We start from the raw sequence: 22,061 nt of genomic DNA on the forward strand, positions 1-22,061 counted from the left end.
TTATGGTGATAGATCACACGGTGAGGGAAGTGATTGTTTTGGAGGGGAAAGTAGGTTTTAGTGGCCAAATAATTTGAGTGCTTGTGAAGGAGCAGCGAGAGTGGAGTGGGTGGTGGTATGACAGGTATTGCAAAACTGTTATATTTTTACTTGGTAGTAAGAAATCAGACTGACTGAAACATGAAATGTGAGCGTTTTGGACGTTTCTGACAAGGATCTGGTTGATGTTAAGAGTCAAGATGCATATGAAGATATTACAGATTTTAAGAGATTATATTAAAGCTTCATTTGTCAAATTAAAGGGACATTATGTTAGCTTAATAACTTACTAACTGCGTGAGTGAGCGACACAGGGTCAGAAGTGAAGAAGCACTTAGATTTCCCTTTACTTAAGTATTATACTACTTGGCTTGCATTCAAAATGTCACTAATGTAAAAGTAAATACATCATTTTAACAATATGCACTCGTCGGGGTTATATAATTGTTTATTCTAGCATTAGGTTATTCTTTTGTATTTATAGAATGTTAGCCGCATTCGGAGTAGGCATGTCACGGTTATCCTAGTCAAAATAAGTGCGACATTATCCCGATAATCATCTAAAGCAGCTTAAAACACACTGGAATCCCTTTGTCTTACAGTTTGTTAAGATATAAGTATTTTTATTAAATCATGTGACTAATATTTTTAGAAACGTAGTAGAAAACAAAGCGCTCACCTGTTAGATCGCGAACACCTGAGTCCACCCTCAAACAACCCTAAATAAAGTTATCATAGGTTATTTGAAATAGCCACACCATGAGTCTGTTCTTTCTTACATCTGCACTTCTCTACAATAATCTATAAGCTGTTTCAAGTCACCTATGTGAAGATTTCCACGATTAACATATTGTACTTTGTGTTTTTTTTGTTACGCACGCCGCTATAAAAACCTATATCGTCTCTTCCCTGTTATTTGAACATTGTCAGGAGTCAAGGTTGACCACTCAACACTTTGTTAGTAGTTTAATTGCTCAGATTTTCTATGTTGAATAGGAAAAGATAAAATAATATGTTGGAGTCAAATAATCCCCTTTTAGAAATGAACTAATAAATAACCAGTTAATGAAGAAACACCTCAAATGTGGCCTTAAATACTTAGTAAATGTGCCTAAACATTCCACCACTGCATTGTGATGTACCCGGCAGAGTGTGAACACACACACACACACACACACACACACACACACACACACACACACACCTGCGAACATTCAGTCTGCCACCATCCTGACAGGAAGCGATGGTACGCTCATTATTAACAGAATACAGTTTTTGTCCGCCGCCTGGGAACAGAGGCATGAGTCAGAGCTGCTGACAGCATGAGAAAGGTCACCACCATCATCACCATCATCCTCATCATCATAGTTATAGTCCAGCAGGGATGTCACCTCTTCCCTGAATAGCCATCTCTCATCACAGCTTTAATCCGCCTTCATAGGAACCAGCATTCTTTCATCACTGCGTTCTCAGCGGGCTCTTAGTCACAATTACAGGGTCGACTTTTGGACCTTTTGTTTTGCTGCCATGTTCGCACCTTTCCCATTAACACACTAGTATAAGTAAGCTTTATTTGTATAGCACTTATTATACACAGGATGCAGCTCAAAGTGCTTCGACCTGTTGGCACAAGACAAACAAATAATAAGATAACATTTAAGTCAGAGGCTAAACCATATTAGCTCGTGCAGTGAAGTGAAGAATACACTTAAAATAACGTGTGTAAGATCCACTTAAGCACATATTGTAATGGAGATAACATGTTGATGTGGGCATGACTGATTACAAAGTTGTTAAATATAATTTAAATGTATACTATTTTTCTGTTTATATTAATATATGAGTAAGGTTATGTCTCTGTTTGCTATCCTTCTGTTATAACGAAGCTAAATGTTTTTATTTCAGCTTTAAAGAGGCCCTATTATGCTTTTTGGGGTTTTCCCTTTCCTGTAGTTTGTTATATGGGTTTTTGTAAATCGTCTGCAAAGGCTTAAATCCTGAAGTTCCTGATAATAGTGACAACCGCGCTTCTATTGGCTATCGCTCCAACACATTGTACGTGATAGGCTAAGGGGCGGGACATGTAATCAGTTGACCAATCACAACAGGTTTATTTTTCAGAATTAAGATACCCTGCATAATGAGTGGTTAATGTGGATTGTGTGAACGTCCATTATACTATGGAGTACAAAAAGGTAAATAGGCAAAAGAAAAATGCGATAAAATAGGACAAATATCAACGACTCACTCAGTAAACGTACTGTAAGACAGAAATAAGACACAATATATCAGAAACAGGTTTATTATGAGGTAGATTAACACATACGAGGAATTTGACGTGGTGCGTACATAACATACATACAAATTAAACCAAAATTAAAAACACAGATAGAGGACTATAATAACATATAAAAAAATATTTGAAATTATAGCAGTATTTACATTGAATATGGTTGAAATCGTAGAAATAGAATTAGAATAATAACATTTGTATAGCGCCTTTTCAAGGGACCCAAGGCCGGTTTACATGGTGATCAAACAAACAGAAGGGGCAAATAATAAAGTAAAAGATTAAATAAATAGCCGTAGGAGTGGAAGCAGGTGGGTTATTAGAATAAAAACATGTGCAGTAATGAAAGAAACATATTCATTTTATCCACATTTATTTTTGATGTGGGGCTTCAGGGGTCATGCAGGGATGTTGAGTTCCTGCGTCGTGACTTCAGAGAGAAGAAACACTGTCGGGTACATCAGAGAAATCTAAACGCCTTGTAAGGAGAGACCGCTCTGACTGGGAAGTGGAGAAAGTGTCCCGACTCTAAACAGTTTACACGAACGACAAAACACCGTGGTGACAGAACACAGGAGCAGATACAGGCTCAGCAGGAGACCTTAACTCAGGGGAACTATTTCTCTGTTTGTGTGTGGAGGGATTTCCACCATCACCCACAAACAGACACGTTGATGTATTTTATATTAATACATAAAACCAGGCAGGTTGCAGTGTAACATCAGAGGAGACTGGGCCAATTGTACATTCTAAAACTGCACTACCAGAGATTATTTTTATATAATTTATTATCGATGTTTTGGGCAATACTAAGCACTCCCTGAGACCTCAGAAAAACACAAGTGAAAAGTAACAAATAAAATAATGAATATCTTGATCTCTAACTGCTTTTAGCATTTCATTCTTCCATACCTGCATTTGTTTTGCCACCCGCAAAAAAACACAACTACAAGTAAATATGTTTCTTTTAAGCTTGTGATTAATCACAGAATTGTATTGATTAATCCCATTAAATATTTTTGACATATTGACAGCACTAATTAATACTAATGGTCTGTTCGAGGTCATAGAGCGGTGCAGGGACGATGTGTTGTTGTAGAACGAGCTGGAAGTTAGCATCACAAAGACTCACTCGACTAAAAGCCATTAGGTTTTTTTATTGTTAATGTTTATGATACTTAAATGTTTTGTTCAGCAGGATAATCTCCATATATTAACATCACTTTATAACTTTTGAAACGTAAATGCAATCTCCAGAAGTAAAAAGCTAATGTTGGGCTATAAAGGAACTACAGCACGGTCACATGACTTCACGTCACCACCGCTAAGCTAAAGGAGGCTAATGTTGGGCTATAAAGGAACTACAGCACGGTCACATGACTTCACGTCACCACCGCTAAGCTAAAGGTGGCTAATGTTGGGCTATAAAGGAACTACATCACGGTCACATGACTTCACGTCTCCACCGCTAAGCTAAAGGTGGCTAATGTTGAGCTATAAAGGAACTACAGCACGGTCACATGACTTCACGTCACCACCGCTAAGCTAAAGGTGGCTAATGTTGGGCTATAAAGGAACTACAGCACGGTCACATGACTTCACGTTACCACCGCTAAGCTACAGGCGGCTAATGTTGGACTATAAAGGAACTACAGCACGGTCACATGACTTCACGTCACCACCGCTAAGCTAAAGGCGGCTAATGTTCAGCTTGATGACATTTAGTCGTCTCATGTAGACACGTAGAAGCTTCATCTATTCACCAGTGGGGTAGTTACTGAGGTATTTTATGTCGTAAAAGAAAACGTGAAAATGTCAGACCTTATTTCAGACATCTAAACTAAAAATCATCTATTTCATCCTATTTTATGAAGTTGGTATTCTTGCATGATACCTGCACTGTTTTGTTTCCCACATGGTTGACTTGACTTATTGTTAGTCCTTTGGGGAAAACAAGTCGGGTAATATAAATATGATCTAACATTGGCAACATGTAATTTGAAAACTGAAGTGGGTATTTCAGTTCAGTTAGAGTTTATGCAAGACTTATTAAACAAATACAAATGATATGTATTCAAGTACAGTTTTGAGGTACTTGTACTTACCTCTATTAGATGGTTCTCTATCATTTTGAACTTTACACTAGTTTACTTAACAGGTTTAGAAAGAAAAGATAATGATTGTATTTAACAATACGATTAAATCAGTTGTCTGTACTTGTTTAACAGTTCTTCCAAACATTCCCTTTCTGAACCCCTCCATGCTTTGATGTTAATAACTGACACTTGAATTATCCAATATTTTACAAAGATACACAAACTTTTATTTTGCAGATCCTTTTTTAGTTTTTCCTGCCTCTTAAATCCTCACACAACCCTCACATTGATCTTTGTATATCCTAATGAGTGACTAACAGCTGTTGTGACTGCCTGTTTAATCTCTACGATAAGAAGAACAACACAACTGCATCATCCCGTCCTCTCTTTAGCAGACGGGATTTACCTGAACAGTCAGCTCGCTGTAAAAGGGCATATTCTGGGACACAGAAATATGATCCGGGCCAATCGGAGAGAGGGGGAGACAGGGGAGGAAAAGAGAGGAGGGAGTGTTTTTGGGAAGCTGTTTCTCCCAAGTTTGGTGTGATGGCCTGGAAGCTGCTTTGAAATACTGTGTGTTTGTGTTGGCTGCTGCTGCCAGACTGTGGAGACGAATCTGCAGAACATTCAGGAAGCGAGAGGGGTGTGTGTATAGGGGGAGCAGCATTAAACCCCATACCAGAATTTAAAGTATTAGGGGCAACGTGTTTGTGCCAATAAGGAAATACATGGAGAGAAGAGGCAGGAATGTCCTCAGGCATTATTCATTCTTTCTTCCAGTTATTTTTATAAACCTTACCTCAAAGTATTTTTACTACAGTGAGACTTTAAAGTTTAAACCCCCATCCCTCCTAAGAAAACAATGGGTAGAACAGTTTATTTTTAGTTATTAAAGGGGTCATATTCTGCTAATGTTCAGGTGTATATCAGTATGTAGTGTCTCTACTTTAAAGAGTCCTCTTCTGCTGATGTTCAGGTGTATATCAGTATGTAGTGTCTCTACTTTAAAGAGTCCTCTCCTGCTGATGTTCAGGTGTATATCAGTATGTAGTGTCTCTACTTTAAAGAGTCCTCTCCTGCTGATGTTCAGGTGTATATCAGTATGTAGTGTCTCTACTTTAAAGAGTCCTCTCCTGCTGATGTTCAGGTGTATATCAGTATGTAGTGTCTCTACTTTAAAGAGTCCTCCCCTGATGATGTTCAGGTATATATCAGTATGTAGTGTCTCTACTTTAAAGAGTTCTATCCTGATGATGTTCAGGTGTATATCAGTATGTAGTGTCTCTACTTTAAAGAGTTCTCTCCTGCTGATGTTCAGGTGTATGTCAGTATGTAGTATCTCTACTTTAAAGAGTTCTCTCCTGCTGATGTTCAGGTGTATATCAGTATGTAGTGTTTCTACTTTAAAGAGTCCTCTCCTGCTGATGTTCAGGTGTATATCAGTATGTAGTGTCTCTACTTTAAAGAGTCCTCTCCTGCTGATGTTCAGGTGTATATCAGTATGTAGTGTCTCTACTTTAAAGAGTACTCTCCTGCTGATATTCAGGTGTATATCAGTATGTAGTATCTCTACTTTAAAGAGTCCTCTCCTGCTGATGTTCAGGTGTATATCAGTATGTGTCTCTACTTTAAAGAGTCCTCTCCTGCTGATATTCAGGTGTATATCAGTATGTAGTGTCTCTACTTTAAAGAGTCCTCTCCTGCTGATGTTCAGGTGTATGTAGTGTCTCTACTTTAAAGAGTCCTCTCCTGCTGATATTCAGGTGTATATCAGTATGTAGTGTCTCTACTTTAAAGAGTTCTCTCCTGCTGATGTTCAGGTGTATATCAGTATGTAGTGTCTCTACTTTAAAGAGTCCTCTCCTGCTGATGTTCAGGTGTATATCAGTATGTAGTTGTCTCTACTTTAAAGAGTCCTCTCCTGCTGATGTTCAGGTGTATATCAGTATGTAGTGTCTCTACTTTAAAGAGTCCTCTCCTGCTGATGTTCAGGTGTATATCAGTATGTAGTGTCTCTACTTTAAAGAGTCCTCTCCTGCTGATGTTCAGGTGTATATCAGTATGTAGTGTCCAGTGTTTCCCACAGATATGAAATATACTTGGGCGGGTGGTGGCAAGAGGGGGGTGCGCGAAAAAAAAAAAAAGTTTTAACAACATTATTTATTGACTTTTCATTCCGGTATAATCATTTTGCGCAAAGATGGCACTGTTTGTCAGAGCACTTCATCCTTCTGGGATTTCATGAAGAACAGCTCCAACGCCTGTGTGTATGGGAATGCCTCTGGTGCTGGTCCATTAACTGCCAGTGTTTCCCACAGATCTGAAATATACTTTGGGGGGTGGTGGTAGCGGGGGGGGGGGGTTGAGGTGACGTGCAACAACATTAACCTTTCTGTTGGTCGCTTGTTAGCAGACCCTTCACGCGATGGCAGAGCGAACAGGTACAGGCAGGGTCCATAATGATAGCCCTATAGTTTAAATCTACTACCCACACATGAACATATGGAAATGGGTTACTATTTTAAAAAATAAATGTATTTATTAATGTATTTAGGAACCTATCCATGTGATTTTTAGTGGGGGTCGACCTCAAATCCTCTAGGGGGGTCCAGGGGCATGCCCCCCCGGTAAGATTTTATTTTTTATTTTGGAGTTAAATGCATCAATCTGGTGCATTTTGAGGGGAAAATAAAGAGACTAGATCTATGGAAACACCTATATTTAACAGAACTGTATACATTTCAATAATCATAAAATCAAGGCCATAACCAACAACATACCATTTCCAATATGAAAAAAACACTGAAACTTGTTTATTAATTTAGTTTTGGTTCGTTTATAGTTGTGAGTGTGTCTGTGCTCCTGAATCAGCCTCTCCTGTCTCCCTCCTCTCCCCCTGCTCCTCTTTGAGGCAGCAGCAAAGACTAGTTTTCTCTCAACAAGTTTTAAAAGTGTATCTTACCTTTTTTCACCTAGTTAACTTTTTATTTATTTATTCATGCATATTTTACTAATCACATTACATTTCATTTAGCTGACGCTTTTATCCAAAGCGACTTATAATGACCGATTACAGGGACATTCTCCCTGGAGTAACTAAGGGCTAAGTGCCTTACTCAAGGGCACACTAGTGGTGGTGTTCCTGGCGGGATTTGAACTCACAGCCTTCCGATCTTCAGCCCACCTCACTATCCATTAGACCAATCACTACCCTCTCAAATGGAAATATGTGTTTACATAAATGGTGACCACACCGTTTGAGACCCACTGAGAACTTAGACTAAGTTAACTATCTAAACACTCAGAGAGTCCTTTACCTCACCTGAGCTGAGGTTATCCCGAGCTTGAATGACACACAGAGACCAATCAAGGGCTTTGATTTATGATCTGTATGACAGTGGCCATGTCGGCAGGCCACATCATGTGGACAGCCAGTCACCCTGTGTGAGGCAGGCCACTTAACAGGCCAGAAGGAGGCGAGATCAGAGCAAGGGAGCGAGGGATCATTGTCTACAAGTTAATCGATCGCAGATGGCGTCGTGGTCATGGACGAATAAAAAAAATATATATTAAAAAAAAAATTTATAAAAAAAAAAAAAATAACTAAATGGGTCGCGAAATATACTTGGGCGGCCGTTAATATACCTGGGCGGCCCGCCCAAGTATAGTCTATGTGTGGGAAACCCTGAGTGTCTCTACCTGTGTCTCTGCCTGTGCTGCAGCACCTCTTGTCACCCTCTGTCTGAAACCAGAGCCCAGTCTGCTCTGATTGGTTAGCTGTCCGCAACAAAATAATACATTTTACGGAGCCAGGGAGAGACGATGCATTCTTATTGTTTCTGGCCTTACCTCAAATAATTTTGTACTGCTTTAAGATGTATTAAGTGTTATAATCCCTTGTGAGAAACAATGTGTGAAAAGGGTTATTCTGAGTAACTGAAAAGCTGGCATGGCATAGAAACACATATTACACTGTAGAGTCTTTCTTATTCATCTTTACTCAGTGGGTTTTATTTTCTTATCAAGTGTGTTTTATTTCCAGCTTATTTCCCTGCTGCTGTGTTGATTCACTATCTCCTTGGAAATGTTTGGAAATGAGTAGGGTTGCTAAGGGGCGGAAAAGTCCTGGTACATTTCCATGGGAAGTTAATTTGAAATAAATAAATACATTTAAGTTTTCCGCACTCTCTCCGCAATGGAGCGAGCTTAAGTTTCCCAGCGCAACACCTTCATCACACATGTTGCCACTTGTTTGTACCATTTTCAGGCGATTTGTAATCTGTTCTAGAAAAACGATGTGTTTTTGGATATTTGGGGAGTTAGGTGGTCCGTGAGTGTTTTTTTTATTGGTTAAGTTGTCCTCGGTATGAAAAAGTTTGAAAAACACTGTATTAGATTAATGTGATATTTGCAATTTAAACATTAAATAAATATATTACCCCATAATATCATCAAAACTTACTTCACTTTGTGTCCACAGGCTCAAATGTGTGGCTTCATTTGTGCTTTGGGCTCAAAAGTGTGATCCAGTCTTCTAGAAATCATGTGTGCATGTGATGGAGGAATGCACAGTGCCTGTAGGGGGTGTGGTCTCAATAGCCATGCAGTAAGCAGTGTGCTATGTGCATGGGCATGGATATTCAAGTGTACTTGAATGGCATCTGTTTGTTTTAGTCAAGATGCTAAAATATACTTTCCTCAACTATATTTAAGTTCCCTATGAAGAGCCAACCTTCAATTTAGAAAATTCCCAGTTTATTCCCATGGAAAGTTTCCATCTTTGAAAATTCCTGTAATTGTGCAACCCTAGAAATGATACAGGAATTACACACAGATACAAATAAAGTGATACCATGGTCATGGAGAGTTTGAGGGCTGACGTCAGCTGTTGTTTTGTTACAAGAGTGGAAATGAAACAGTAGTCCTCTGATCTGATGTTTGACCTCTGACCTCCCTATGAACTCTCAGCTGGCGGGGAAGTACGACCCTCAGAAGGAGGAGGATCTGAGGCTGTGGATCCAGGACGTGACGGGGAAACAAGTCGGGGAGAACTTCATGGAGAGTCTGAAGAACGGAGTCCTGCTGTGCGAGTGAGTGGGAAATAACACAGAAACATCTTATTCATCATTAAAGGTCACCTATTATGCAAAATCCACATTTTTCACGTCTCTTCTACATCAACATGTGTCCCCTCTTCTTCATGTCTCTTCTACATCAACATGTGTCCCCTCTTCTTCATGTCTCTTCTACATCAACATGTGTCCCCTCTTCTTCATGTCTCTTCTACATCAACATGTGTCCCCTCTTCTTCATGTCTCTTCTACATCAACATGTGTCCCCTCTTCTTCATGTCTCCTCTACATCAACATGTGTCCCCTCTTCTTCATGTCTCTTCTACATCAACATGTGTCTCCTCTCCTCCATGTCTCTTCCACATCAACATGTGTCCCCTCTTCTTCATGTCTCTTCTACATCAACATGTGTCCCCTCTTCTTCATGTCTCTTCTACATCAACATGTGTCCCCTCTTCTTCATGTCTCTTCTACATCAACATGTGTCCCCTCTTCTTCATGTCTCTTCTTTGTAACCAAATGTCTCTCAGAGGGGCGTGGGGAGGGGCTCCTTATTTTCATCTAAAGTAACAGACAGAGAATCAGCACTTTTGAAACAGGGCTGAAACAGAGGGGATTATGGGTAATGCTGCAATGATCTGTTTGGTGTTTCAGCCAATCAGAGACAGGCTCTGTGTATATCTGAGACCTATAATATATTGATGAAAAATAGTATAATAGGGGACCTTTAACGTATACTTCTTTATGGGCCTGCACAATTATTTATAATGTTTCTGAACATTTTGTTCTACGTCATTAAATACGTCAGTAAATAAATACCCGACTGTTGAATATCTGAAGCTTCTATGCGTCGTAAAAACTTCAGTTGCTGACAAGTCGCTAAATAAAGCACGTCATCACACCCAACATTAGCCGCCTGTAGCTTAGCAGTGGTGACGTGAAGTCATGTGACCGTGCTGTAGTTCCTTTATAGCCCAACGTTAGCCGCCTTTAGCTTAGCGGTGGTGACGTGAAGTCATGTGACCGTGCTGTAGTTCCTTTATAGCCCAACGTTAGTCGCCTGTAGCTTAGCGGTGGTGACGTGAAGTCATGTGACCATGCTGTAGTTCCTTTATAGCCCAACGTTAGTCGCCTGTAGCTTAGCGGTGGTGACGTGAAGTCATGTGACCGTGCTGTAGTTCCTTTATAGCCCAACATTAGTCGCCTGTAGCTTAGCGGTGGTGACGTGAAGTCATGTGACCATGCTGTAGTTCCTTTATAGCCCAACGTTAGCCGCCTTTAGCTTAGCGGTGGTGACGTGAAGTCATGTGACCATGCTGTAGTTCCTTTATAGCCTAACGTTAGCCGCCTTTAGCTTAGCGGTGGTGACGTGAAGTCATGTGACCATGCTGTAGTTCCTTTATAGCCCAACGTTAGCTTTTTACTCCTCAAGATGTACACTTACAAATGTGTTATATGTGGAGATATCCTGCTGAACACAACATGAACGTCTTTCTGATGTTGTGTCTCTTTCTCTGTAGACTCATCAATGTCCTCCAGCCTGGCTCTGTGAGAAAGATCAGCCAATCCACACAGAACTGGCACCAGGTAATGTTTGAGCTCTGAGGAGAGAAAAGATTCCTTATTTGTCCGGCGAGTGTCAAAAAGTCAGGGCTGTTTTCCAGAGCATGTGGAACTTTATTTAGTCTGCCGTGTTGACGTTGACAACACAGAGTTTATTGGCGTTCCATAAAGTAGCTTTAAATCTGGCTTCCTTTAAATCTCTGTATGGCTTTTAATGAAGAAAAGTAAACCGTGCTCCTTTAGAGCTTAATTGAAGGTAATTGAAGTGTCCTTCCCTAAAACACCCATGTTTGCTATTTTTTGTATCTTGATTACTGTATCATCTCATATAATATATATTTCTTTTCACCTGCATTCGTGATTTTTTTGTTTTGTTTGTAAATATTTCCCCCTTCCCAGGTGCGGTAACTTATTTTAGATTGTACCTATAATGGTCCTAATATATTTTTTACATTGTGTTGTTATTATTTATCATAAGATTGTGACATGATATATCAGGCTTTTTTTTTTTACAGAGCAAGAACGGTGGTAACATCCGGAAAGAAACGTCATGAATTTACAATTATTTTATTTATCTCACAAATTTATGACATTTATGGTTTTTTTCCAGGTGATTTTTGTAGATTTCTTCTTCAAATTTGAATTATTTTCACTCTAAATATTCTGCCCTTTCCAGTTCTGTAACTTATTTTTAGTTGTACCTACAAGGCCAAAGACATCGTCATACAGGCTAGCTGTCTAAACGGCTCTTATTGTTAGCTTCATCTTGATCAAATACAAAATGAATTTCTCCCAGCAGAAAAGAGTGTAAAAAGAAGGAGTGGAACAAACTACTCGAGATCGCAGAATAGACGCTTCCATTGTCCTCTTTCTCCTCAGCTGGAAAACATCGGGAACTTTGTGCGTGCGATCACAGAATACGGCCTGAGGCCGGACGACATCTTTGAAGCCAACGATCTGTTCGAGAACACCAACTACACTCAGGTCCAGAGCACTCTGCTGGCTCTGACAGGCATGGTGAGGACACACACACACACACACACACACACACACACACACACACACACACACACACACACACACACACACACACACACACACACACACACACACACACACACACACACATACACACACACACCGACATACACACACACACACAAACACCTGTATTTTGTATTTGCTTTGTACACATGCTGCTGTAGCAAAAGTATTTAATATATCAATAAAGTATATCAAATGTAATCTCTTAAATAAGCTGCATTTTTAACAAATATATAAAAGTATTTCTAAAGCTTTTGTACGATTTAATTTGTTTAAAAAAATACAATGTTTTTTTTTTTTTATTATAATTTGAAGGTTTATAAAAGTTATTATAAAGACCAGACAGAGTTAGCATCTTATACCTTTGTATTGCATAGTACTACAAGCGCTGTCAGTAGAATAATAAAACCAAAATATAAAATGCTCTGTTTCCATCGTTTCCCTCTCTGTGTCTCTCAGGCCAAGTCCAAAGGCTTCCACTCTAAATATGATTTAGGAGTGAAGTACGCAGAGAAGCACCTGCGCCGCTTCGCTCCGGAGATACTGAAGGAGGGACGCAACGTCATCGGCCTGCAGGTCAGAGACAAGAGAGAACATTCAGTCATGTAGCCTACTGCAGTATTAGCATATTGGGAGGACAAAGTGTTAGAAAGATATCTCTCGTCCCCGGCTTGAGCTTCAATCTCAGGATCCATGTATCTGTGATCCTCTCCAGAATGGAAGTCATCACATACAGAGCATCACCTAGTTCCTGAGCAGTGTCCTTCACATGCTGATATCCAAGAGAGGGAGTTACACAGTGACAAGATGGAGGAATAGAAAGCAGTATTCAATGTTTACTTCAGATTAGCTCCACGTCAGAAATGAGCATGCTTGTCATATGTCTCTCTCCATAGAGGCTGAATCATCATGTGAATCACATAGCTATCATATGCCTCAAACAGTCCTGATGCTCTTCTAGGTAATCACACATCCTGTCATGTTCACAGCTACAGTTGGGATACCTTTGTTATCATGTTACTCTCATATTGGAAGAGAACATTCAGTATTTTCCCAACACAAAGCAATGTAAAAGTGTTCCTTTGGACTCTGGATGATTGTGTCGACAACCAAACATCAAACAATAAATTGAGAAAACAAATTTGAAGGTTAATCCAATATGAATATAACAATGTCTTCATACCAACATTTCATGTACTTTATCTTGCTGTTTCTCAGATGGGCACCAACAAGCTGGCCAGTCAGAAAGGCATGACGTCTTACGGCACACGGCGCCATCTGTACGACTCCAAGATGGCGATGGAAAGTCCTCTCGACCAATCAACAATCAGCCTGCAGATGGGCACCAACAAGGGGGCCAGCCAGGTGAGGATGGGGACTGATGTTTTTATGTTAGATCGATTTTTGTTCTTTCGATTCTCTGAATACACATTATCCTGCACAACCAAGGCCAAAATGATAATCACCATTATTTTGATTAAGATTAAAATCATGATTATATCACAATTAATAATTTCTCAAATCACGTTTACATCGCCTGTCTTACCAAACAATCCTCCATCTTTCTCTTTCTCTCCTCCAGGCTGGTATGACGGCTCCGGGCACACGGAGGCACATCTTTGACAAGAAGCTGGATCTGGAGTCCTGTGACAGCTCCACCATCTCGCTGCAGATGGGCACCAACAAGGTGGCGTCGCAGCAGGGCATGACGTCCTACGGTCTGCCGCGCCAAGTCTACGACAACAAGTACTGCACCAACCCCACCGAGGCCCACAACAACAACAACGGGGGGGACGAGTTTGACGGCTACCAGTACGACGACTAAAAGAAAACACACCCTAAAAACCTACTCCCTCCCTACGCTTACCGTCAGACGACCATAAAACACGACTCTTTTGTCTCTGTGTCGAAGCAAACTGACTGTTATTTAACACTGATTGACGTTGAACCTTGTCCCCCTAAAGCTTTATGAATTTGTCTTTCCTGAGTTAAAGAAAAAATAGCGTTTGCACTGACCCTTACGTCAAAGATATCCGTATCTATGAGGATTTGTATTACCCCAAAACAAAAAAACAAGCCACACTCAGATTTGTGCTATTTATATTTTTTGCTTTTTTACTTGCTTTGTAAGAGTGGTGCAGGAATGAGTCCTAAAACCCGGATGTGAGTTAGCATTTCAGCACTTTCACATTTTGTTCGACGACATCAAACATGTCAGTAAACACCCCACTGGTGAATGTCACAAAGTGTTTTAAATACAGTTAAATTTGTGACTAAATGAGACAAATAAACGTCATCGGGTCCAACGTTAGCCGCCTTTAGCTTAGCGGTGGCGACGTGAAGTCATGTGACCGTGCTGTAGTTCCTTTATAGCCCAACATTAGCCGCCTTTAGCTTAGCGGTGGTAACGTGAAGTCATGTGACTGTGCTGTAGTTCCTTTATAGCCCAACATTAGCCGCCTTTAGCTTAGCGGTGGTGAAGTGAAGTCATGTGACCTTGCTGTAGTTCCTTTATAGCCCAACATTAGCCGCCTTTAGCTTAGCGGTGGTGATGTGAAGTCATGTGACTGTGCTGTAGTTCCTTTATAGTCCAACATTAGCCACCTTTAGCTTAGCGGTGGTGATGTGAAGTCATGTGACTGTGCTGTAGTTCCTTTATAGCCCAACATTAGCCACCTTTAGCTTAGCGGTGGTGACGTGAAGTCATGTGACCTTGCTGTAGTTCCTTTATAGCCCAACATTAGCTGCCTTTAGCTTAGCGGTGGGACGTGAAGTCATCTGACCTTGCTGTAGTTCCTTTATAGTCCAACATTAGCCACCTTTAGCTTAGCGGTGGTGATGTGAAGTCATGTGACTGTGCTGTAGTTCCTTTATAGCCCAACATTAGCCACCTTTAGCTTAGCGGTGGTGACGTGAAGTCATGTGACCTTGCTGTAGTTCCTTTATAGCCCAACATTAGCTGCCTTTAGCTTAGCGGTGGGACGTGAAGTCATCTGACCGTGCTGTAGTTCCTTTATAGCCTAACGTTAGCTTTTTACTTCAAAAATCCTAAAGTGTTGTCTTAATATGTGGAGGTTATCCTGCTGAACAACATAAACGATTGTTGGCTACAGATCTTATTTCCTGCCAAATCCAATAGGAAAATCCCATTGGCTTTTCATCGAGGTAGCCCTTTGCTATGCTAACTTCCTGTTCGGCCTACAAAATTCCTCATCCCTGCATCGCTCTATTCAACATTTACAAACTACCTTTCCCTACGTTTCCCAATCAAGTGTTGAGAATTCAAAGCTCCTTGAACAGGAAACAAGCGACCGAGTTGGTGCTATTGAACTTTGACCCCGTTGGAACCGAGTCCTCGTCGACATTGGAGCTCCGCTGGGATTTTTTTTACACGTTTTCGGGGTCCGCAGATTGACCTGGAGGACTCGTAGCTTCTTTTTGTTTTTCTGTCATGTTCACAGGCCTGCCAGATCACGCCTTTTTTTTTTAAACAGGGATAATTTCCATGGCTTTGTGTGCAGTTTGATAAGGGGACAATGCTTTTATAAAGTGAACGAGCAAAAGTAGGTGTTGTGAAATATAGTTTGAAGTTGGGTTAGTCACTACTAGTAGATTTTGTCCTTTTGTTTCCTCCATCTTTTACTGAATTTGCCTCCGTCAACTTTAGTGCTGTTGCTCCTTGTGCACTTTACCCAGCTTCACATTAAATTAAACAAGTACATTTGATCAGATATTGTACTTACATTTGAGGTACTTTACCTTTTATACTTCTACTACACTGCCATATAGATAGCCACATATATTCAGGGTTCTTACGGTTTAAGAAAAGTTAGATTTAAGACTTGTTTTAATGCCAATCAGAATGAAATGTACAATAATTTAGCATTTGCGATTCCACTGACTTTAATCTTATCATGCCAAGTTGTATTTTTGACTCCAATACCTAAGTTAGTTATAGTTACTTTACAAAATGAGACTTTACAATTGACGTAATTAAATAAGTTGTAAGTATAGGTAACAATATTGTCGTATTAAACTCACTATGGCAATTTTTCTTGGGCAGTATTTATACCTACTTTTTCCTGAGCAACATCTTAAAGGCAGGTCTTATAATGTGGTATTTTTCCATTAGGGTATTGCTACTTGTACTCAAGTAAAGTATCTTTAATTGCTAAGGGAATCATGCCCAATATAAAAACTGTTAACCCACCGAATGTCATGAATGTAATGTAATCGAAAAGTTTGACACTAGCGGTTTGTTCATTTTCAACACATTAGAAGTAAAAGAAAAGTGCATTTACAAAGTGACTGATAAGGCTGAGGCACTTGTGATCTAGAGTTACAACATAAAGCAGTTTAATGTGAAATATTTACATTTATTGGCTTTGAAATAGTGTCAGAAAATGTAGATTAGAGCTCTTGAATTCAGCATCAAAGTGTGCCCTCTAGTGGAGGAAACGCACATGTACACTTACTGTATTTTTTATTTATCAAACATTCCCTTTGTTCCCTTGAATGTCATTTTTAGTTCTGTCCAAAATGCTAAGTAACTTTCTAGTAACATTTCACCTTAATGTGATGACTTTGTTTCAACGTTGTTTAAATGTTACACTTTTTCTAACTTCTTGATTTTTCGACTTGTACGCGTTTCACTAAACATGACATTTGTGCAATAAAAAACACTTGAAAACAGTTTTGATTACATTTTCTCAGTCATTACCTAAAAATACACAGGAGGTAGTGTAATACAAAGTACATAATTGTGATTTATGTACTTATAAACAGATAAAAACACAAATGCTTGGTAAAGATTTGGCATTTAACGGGGTTGAAAACAAAAAAAACACAATTCTGTTTCATAAACATACTTATTACAACAACTAAAATAATAAAAATAAAGACGTGGAATGTTTTACGCTGGAGGGAATTTCAGTCATTTACATTTAAAACATACATTTTGAGTCCAGAAAAAGGGAAAAATCACGATCTAATAGTTAAAAAAACATATTTCTTCCTAATCTAATCATTGACGTATGAAAACTAAAACACAAAATGGCGTCCCTCTGTCCCAGCCAGAGGGACGTGTGATGCTCAGCCACACTGTAGCAAAATTGGCCAAACAAAGCAAAATAAAATAACGCTTCAATTGTTTGATTTTGCTACATCGTGCTAAGCTAATTAACGGACCAATCACAGGGGTGGAATGTAAAAGAGAAGGTGGGGTGAAAAGGAAATCGTGACTATTGATTGGCTGCTTCACAAGCGTCGATCCAATCACTGTAAACGTCCACTGCTTCGGAAAGATCTGAAGAGTAAACGTTAAGGATAAAGTATTTCAAAAATGTGTTTCTCTGCCTTAAACCTGACTTTCTTTATTGTCTCATTTCACAAACTTTACGATATTGTTAAAACAAAGACACCTCATGTGAACGCCCAATTGAGACAGAAGAACAACGATTTGGAAAGTCGGCAAAAGTTACTCACAATAATACAAATATCTTTACCGTGATATTACGTTGAGGCGGTTATAGTTTTACGAATCCCACCCTAGATGGATTGATGTTAATAAACTTTAATTAAATCACGTATTACACATCAATTAATTTCTCACATGTAATTTGTAATATGGTGAAGGTTGTATCTGTTAGTTGCTATCTACGTAGAGTGACTTGTATTATTTAAAAAACGTAGTTATTAGTGAAGAGCCTTGTGGTTACAGCAACATAAACGCAATGTCCAATGTGTTGAATTTTACACCCAGACATTCCTGCCCCCAATTTGAACAAACAAAACAACAAACATTTCATTTATTTAGTTGGTTATTAGTTTTTGTTTTGTTTAAGCAGCTAAGATAAGATAACACTGTATTCATCCCGAAGGAAATTGTTGTGCCAGTTACAACAATACAATAAACACAGCAGCATGATAGTAAAACTGTACACTAATGGCACGTTTCCACTGCAGGCCTAGCTCGGCCTCGCTCGGTTTGGTTAGGCCTTATTAGGCCCGGCTCACTTTAATGCTGCGCTTCCATTACAGTTTAGGAACTGGGGCAGTTACTATAGTAACGCAGTGTAGGCGGAGCCGTGACGTCATCTTCAATGAGAGCCCCAGAAAAACAACATCAGCCGTTAGCTCTTAGCACTCAGAGCTCACAGCTCCTCATATCTGTTCAGAAACTAGACAAAAGTTAAACAAGTACAAACCACAGACTGCCTGTGTCATGGAGAATACAGTCGCTGGTTTGTTTATGTCTGTATAGGCCGTTGTTGTGAGTGTGGACGGTCGGAGCATATATAACGTTAGCTTAGCCAAGCTACATTTAGAAAACACGTATTTTAAAAGGTTTTTCGCCTGCCGTCTGTCTGCAGACTTGTCAAAGCATTAATTCATGGTTTTTACTAACCGGTATCAGTATGTTGTTACTTCGGCATCATTTTGAAACGTGTATTACAATTAAATCACGGTCAAATATGTTCATCTTGTTGTAGTTGTAGCCCCCTTGCCAGCGATTCTCTCTCTAGTTTAGCATACTCAGCCCGACTCAGCCTGGTTGTTCCTGGCCCTAGAACCACGATTTTATGGGGCCAGAAAAACTGTGAATTAGGACCTGCTAGCCGGTACTAGGTCAAGTGGAAACGCAACCAAAAACGGGCCCCGCACGGCTCGGCACGCAAGCGAGCTACCCACTGCAGTGGAAACGCGCCATAGCCAGTCAAATGAGCACTTAAATATCTGCAGGACCAACCCAGTCTCACGGCATTTCGTGTTCACCAACACGATTTTTAATCTATTGATTCGTGTTCACCAACACGATTTTAAAAGCAATGTATTTCTACTGCCTGCAGCACGTCTTTTTCTCCGGTCGGGTCGTGGGAGACCGGAAGCTGTGTGGTTCATAAAAACATGTTCTTACTCAATATCAAGCCACAGTTATTGCTTTTATTTTAAATCGTATAATTTCGGACTTTTGTTGCCGTCTGTGAGGAAAATAAATGGGGCTCAGAGCCTCAGGATACGGAAATCTGTATTTTTAAATATTTTTTTCCTTCTAATTCGTTATTCTTTTCAAAATAACACACTGTTATTTACTCACCAATAACACACAATTATCCTTGCTTTTATTTATTGGTTTAATTCCATAATATCGGGCTTTTTTGGCGTCCGTCAGGAACTGAATTTCAAAATAAAAATAACCGGAAACAGACGTAGGCCTATAAGGGACATTTCGAGCATCATTGTGATTGTCAACATTTCTGAGTTTAGGATGGCCGAAGACACTACACTACCCATAATCCCCAGCTATCGTTTAGGACTACAGTCCCCGTAAGGTTACGCAGAGCGTCAAACAGCTGTGTGAAATGGAACGAAACCACGCCAGACTATCCAAAACTGGAATCGAACGCCCCCCCAGAACTACACATGCTGGCTATTGTGTTTCGCAAAATGTTCTATGGGACGTCTCTACTGAACGTTTTCGTTTTTCCCACAATTAGAAGTTGTCAGTATTAAACACATTGGTGTTATCAAATGTAAAACATATAATTAATAAATGGGTGAAAATCGCTTGTGTCCATAATGCACAGCATTAATACCCACATGACAGCTCATTGATACTTTGTAATTCTACTCCACTACAATTCAGAGGTTAACCTGGTATTTTTACTCCACTGCATTTATTTGAGTTACTTTGCAGATTCTGATTAATGATGTGAAATATAAACAACCCTTAAATCAGACTTTAGTTACACCTGAGTAAAATTCAGGTAGGGTGATTGTCAAGTGCCAACAATCAGGAGAGATATTTGATAGTTGGTGCTTGAGAAGACTAAACATGTATCTGCAATTGACATGAATGGAAACGAGTAATAAAGTATATTAATTACTCGTTATTCTCTACTAATAGTTAATTAAAGACTGTATATTATGGCTATTTTGCACATCCCTTTCAAGATTTTCAAAGGTTTATTGACATATCATATACACAACTACGGTGTAGTTATGCAATCAACAGTTTATTACAAGACATCTATCAATATGTGTGTCCCTCCACCATTAAACTGTCATATTCTGCACATTTCTTATTCTATCTACATAAGAGTATAATCCATATGTATAATATCAGTTAAAATAAGTGCTTCAACATAGTTAACATTGCAGGAAAGCAATATATTAGACGTTAAGTACTTTGTCAGGCTTAATATTTATCTGTAGATAGATACCCCCAACGTTTTTTTCTTATTTAAAAGAAGACCTTAATCTAAAGTATTATTTAATGTTTAAATAAAGGTTAATTCGTTTTTCTGTTTTGCACCTCCTCCTATTAATATCTTTGTACATTCTGCACTAAACTGTTTTATTGTAGAGATCACTTAGAGTATCTTCTTGATTTTTTATATTCTATATTTATACTTTCCTCCTATGAAAGTATGTACTCTTAATATTTTTTTAATCAAATAAAACACAATAATTCAATAACGTGCTTTAACCACTAGGCGGTGCACACAAGGTACACACAGCCATAATAACTTTGTATTATAAATGTAGGACACTTATGTTTTCGTACAACATCTGAAGATGTGTAGTTTTATGCATGCTTTCACATAATTTTACAGCATATTGCTATACTATTTCAGACTCAGTATTTACATTCTTACATTCAAAGAAAATCAGTAATATCTTTAAAAACTACAAGTCCTTTTATATCAGCTGTGCACCGTTATGGTGTGAATATAATCTGTGAATTAGATCAAATGTAAAAGTCAGCCGAATTAGTGTTGATACTGCACGGAGACGTATTGTGTGAAGAGAAATTGAAGATGTTGTTTAATTGTTGAATATATTTATGATCCACGTCAAGTATTCAGTTTCGGCGGCATTTTCTCAGTTTTTCCAAAGGTCTTCTCATCAGGGCTCTATAAATAAAGAACTACGGCAGATCGGTAATATACAATGCAGCCGAACCGTGTATTACAATGCCGTTATGTGATGACTTTCAAAGAGAAAAGCAAGAGCGCTCGGAAATTAAGTATTATTTTAAAATGTTTTCCGGATTTCATATCATATAAACACCAAATCCCAGCATGCATTGCGGCTAAACCATCCAATAAGCGAGCTTAAAACCATAGCTGAGGATCTTGGGTAATCGCTCGAAATGCCTACGTCTGTTTCCGGTTATTTTTATTTTGAAATTCAGTTCCTGACGGACGCCAAAAAAGCCAGAGATTATGGAATTAAACCAATAAATAAAAGCAAGGATAATTGTGTGTTATTGGTGAGTAAATAACAGTGTGTTATTTTGAAAAGAATAACAAATTAGAAGGAAAATAAGATTTAAAAAATACAGATTTCAGAATCCTGAGGCTCTGAGCCATTTATTTTCCTCACAGACGACAAAAAAAGTCCGAAATTATACGATTTCAAATAAAAGCAATAACTGTGGCTTGATATTGAGTAAGAACATGTTTTTATGAACCACACAGCTTCCGGTCTTCCTCGACCCGACCGGAGAAAAAGACGTGCTGCAGGCAGTAGAAATACATTGCTTTTAAAATCGTGCTGTGCAACACGAAAAAAAAGGGGCAAATCGTGTTGGTGAACACGAATCAATAGATTAAAAATCGTGTTGGTGAACACGAAATGCCGTGAGACTGGGTTGGCAGGACACATAGGCGGTCACATCATTAAAGGAAATATTAACAGTATTTAGTAGAGCAAAAAAAACGTAGTGGCAGAAACGTAATTTCACGTTATCATAGCATATTATTAATAATAATAATAATATTGCACATGAATGAATGATTTCCCAAAGTTGTAACATTTCCCAACAATTCAAAGGAGCACATGAACGCACCATGAGTCAAAACAAATAGTAACGCATTATTTTAAAGTGTGTTGTTTGTTAAAGGATACAGGTGATAGGAGTCTGGAACTCCTCCAAGCAAACGCTGCAGGATA

At 39.1% G+C, this 22,061-nt stretch overlaps 1 protein-coding gene and 1 long non-coding RNA gene across 2 annotated transcripts in view; one reads left to right on the forward strand and one right to left on the reverse strand.

The window, feature by feature from the left end:
- The window catches only part of cnn1b (calponin 1, basic, smooth muscle, b), a 16,185-nt gene extending 1,630 nt beyond the window's left edge, over window positions 1–14,555 (forward strand). Inside the window, exons 2-7 of the mRNA XM_034218395.1 lie at window positions 9,394–9,515; window positions 11,018–11,084; window positions 11,940–12,077; window positions 12,564–12,680; window positions 13,323–13,469; window positions 13,687–14,555. Of these exons, the coding sequence (XP_034074286.1) occupies window positions 9,394–9,515; window positions 11,018–11,084; window positions 11,940–12,077; window positions 12,564–12,680; window positions 13,323–13,469; window positions 13,687–13,929 (834 nt within the window). The 3' untranslated portion in view covers window positions 13,930–14,555. The remainder of the gene's footprint in view (window positions 1–9,393; window positions 9,516–11,017; window positions 11,085–11,939; window positions 12,078–12,563; window positions 12,681–13,322; window positions 13,470–13,686) is intronic.
- Window positions 14,556–16,433: 1,878 nt separating this feature from the next.
- LOC117547575 lies at window positions 16,434–22,061 on the reverse strand. Its single transcript, XR_004569207.1, has 2 exons — window positions 22,017–22,061; window positions 16,434–17,409 (listed from the first exon to the last, which is right to left on the reverse strand). It is a non-coding gene; the product is annotated as an uncharacterized LOC117547575 (long non-coding RNA).

This window comes from Gymnodraco acuticeps, unplaced genomic scaffold (assembly GCF_902827175.1).
Source record: "Gymnodraco acuticeps unplaced genomic scaffold, fGymAcu1.1, whole genome shotgun sequence".
Lineage (NCBI taxonomy): Eukaryota > Metazoa > Chordata > Actinopteri > Perciformes > Bathydraconidae > Gymnodraco > Gymnodraco acuticeps.